Consider the following 1,555-nt stretch of genomic DNA (forward strand, 5'->3'; position numbering starts at 1 on the left):
AGGGGAAGGAGGAGGGAGGAGGGAAGAGGGAGGGGAAGGAAGGTGAATAAAGAGAAAGAGGAGCAAAGAAGGATAGAGAATAGACATGGAGGAGGGAATAAAGGAGAAACAAGAGATGGAGTAAGATAGAAAATGAGAGGGGAAATAGAGGATGAGAGGCAAGAGGCAGAAGGGAAAATGGATGAAGAGAGGAGGGAGGAGGCATGGAGGGATGATAAAAAGGTTGAGGGGATGAAGGAGGAAAAGGAGGAGGCAGGGACATAGGAAGGCAAGAGGAGGGAGGGAAAGGAGAGGAGGGTAGAGGAAGTGAGGGAGGAGGAAAAGAAAAGGGAGGCAGAGGGAGAAAGAACAGACTAGTTTGAAGAGGTAGAGGGAAAAGAAAAGATCTAATAATCTAGCTATGCTGAAGAATGATTTTTATGTGTAAAAAGGAATTCCACAGTCCCCTAATACTTAGGAGAAGAAATATATCCTGTTAAATTCTAGAGAAAAATCCATTTTAAGCCCAGACACCAAACCACAAGTCTACTAAGTTGTTAACTGGTCTTAAACAGTAAAATGTTATCACTAACTTATTTGGTTGTCCTTGTCCCTTTGGCTCCAGGCTGGATTGGAAAAGTAGAACTGTAGGGAATTAGCAACTTTCTAAAACAATAAATTAGATTATTTCAGAACCTGGTATCATTTCTCTAAGACATGTGATTCTCCATGTAAGGCTGTGAGCAGCTTTCTTGGAATACTTTGTGAAATAGCTATTTAGTTAGGTAGATATAAATCACTAAATATAAATATAAACCCTAGTTTTTAAACTTAAATTTGCTTATTCGTGTACCACTTTTCCTACTGGTATCTTCTCAAGTCAACATATTACCATGATCAAGATACTTAGTAAGGTAAGTCTAAATGAAAGGAGACCACATAGTTTAGTAACAGGGATTGGTTCTGTGCCTCGACTTTAAACATTTCATCATCATTCCCCACTTTCACATCTTTCCTAAACTTCAATGAGACACAGATGGGTATTGGGGCCCCACAAGTTTTATTTAAACTGACTTCATTTTATAAACCACATGTAAGAACTTCACATTTCTTTTGCTTCTTCCTGCAGATGTCTGATGATATTGACTGGTTACACAGCCGCAGGGGCGTGTGCAAGGTAGATCTTTACAGCCCAAAAGGACAACAAGATCAGGACCGAAAAGTGGTAAGAAACAGACTCCAAGGAATAGAAAAATTTACATACTGGTATAGATACATTGGAGCCCAAGATAAAACTCATGGAAGCTGATATGTGTCTTCTCCAAGCATCCGAGCTCAGTAAGGGATGTCGGGCCAGTACACATCTACAATACATCGCACAGGGGTGAATCAAAGGAGGGGCAGAGTGAGGAGTGAGAAGGGAGGGAAGAATGTAAAGGGAAAATGGAACCTGTACAAAGGGAGGAGGGAGGAGCCTAAGGGGAAGGGGACTAAGAGGAGGGCAGAGCCTAGGAGGGAGGAACCTAAGAGTGGGAGGGGACTAAGAGGAAGGTGGGGTCTAGGAGGGAGGAACCTA

At 42.1% G+C, this 1,555-nt stretch overlaps 1 protein-coding gene across 2 annotated transcripts in view; it reads left to right on the top strand.

Moving 5' to 3' along the window:
* Positions 1-1,555, top strand: part of Akap4 (A-kinase anchoring protein 4) — a 16,292-nt gene that overhangs the window by 2,678 nt on the left and 12,059 nt on the right. For both annotated transcript variants that reach the window (XM_031385989.1, XM_031386076.1), the window contains exon 2: positions 1,109-1,204. In XM_031385989.1, the coding sequence (XP_031241849.1) occupies positions 1,109-1,204 (96 nt within the window). The remainder of the gene's footprint in view (positions 1-1,108; positions 1,205-1,555) is intronic.

This window comes from Mastomys coucha, chromosome X (assembly GCF_008632895.1).
Source record: "Mastomys coucha isolate ucsf_1 chromosome X, UCSF_Mcou_1, whole genome shotgun sequence".
NCBI classification, from domain to species: Eukaryota; Metazoa; Chordata; class Mammalia; order Rodentia; family Muridae; genus Mastomys; species Mastomys coucha.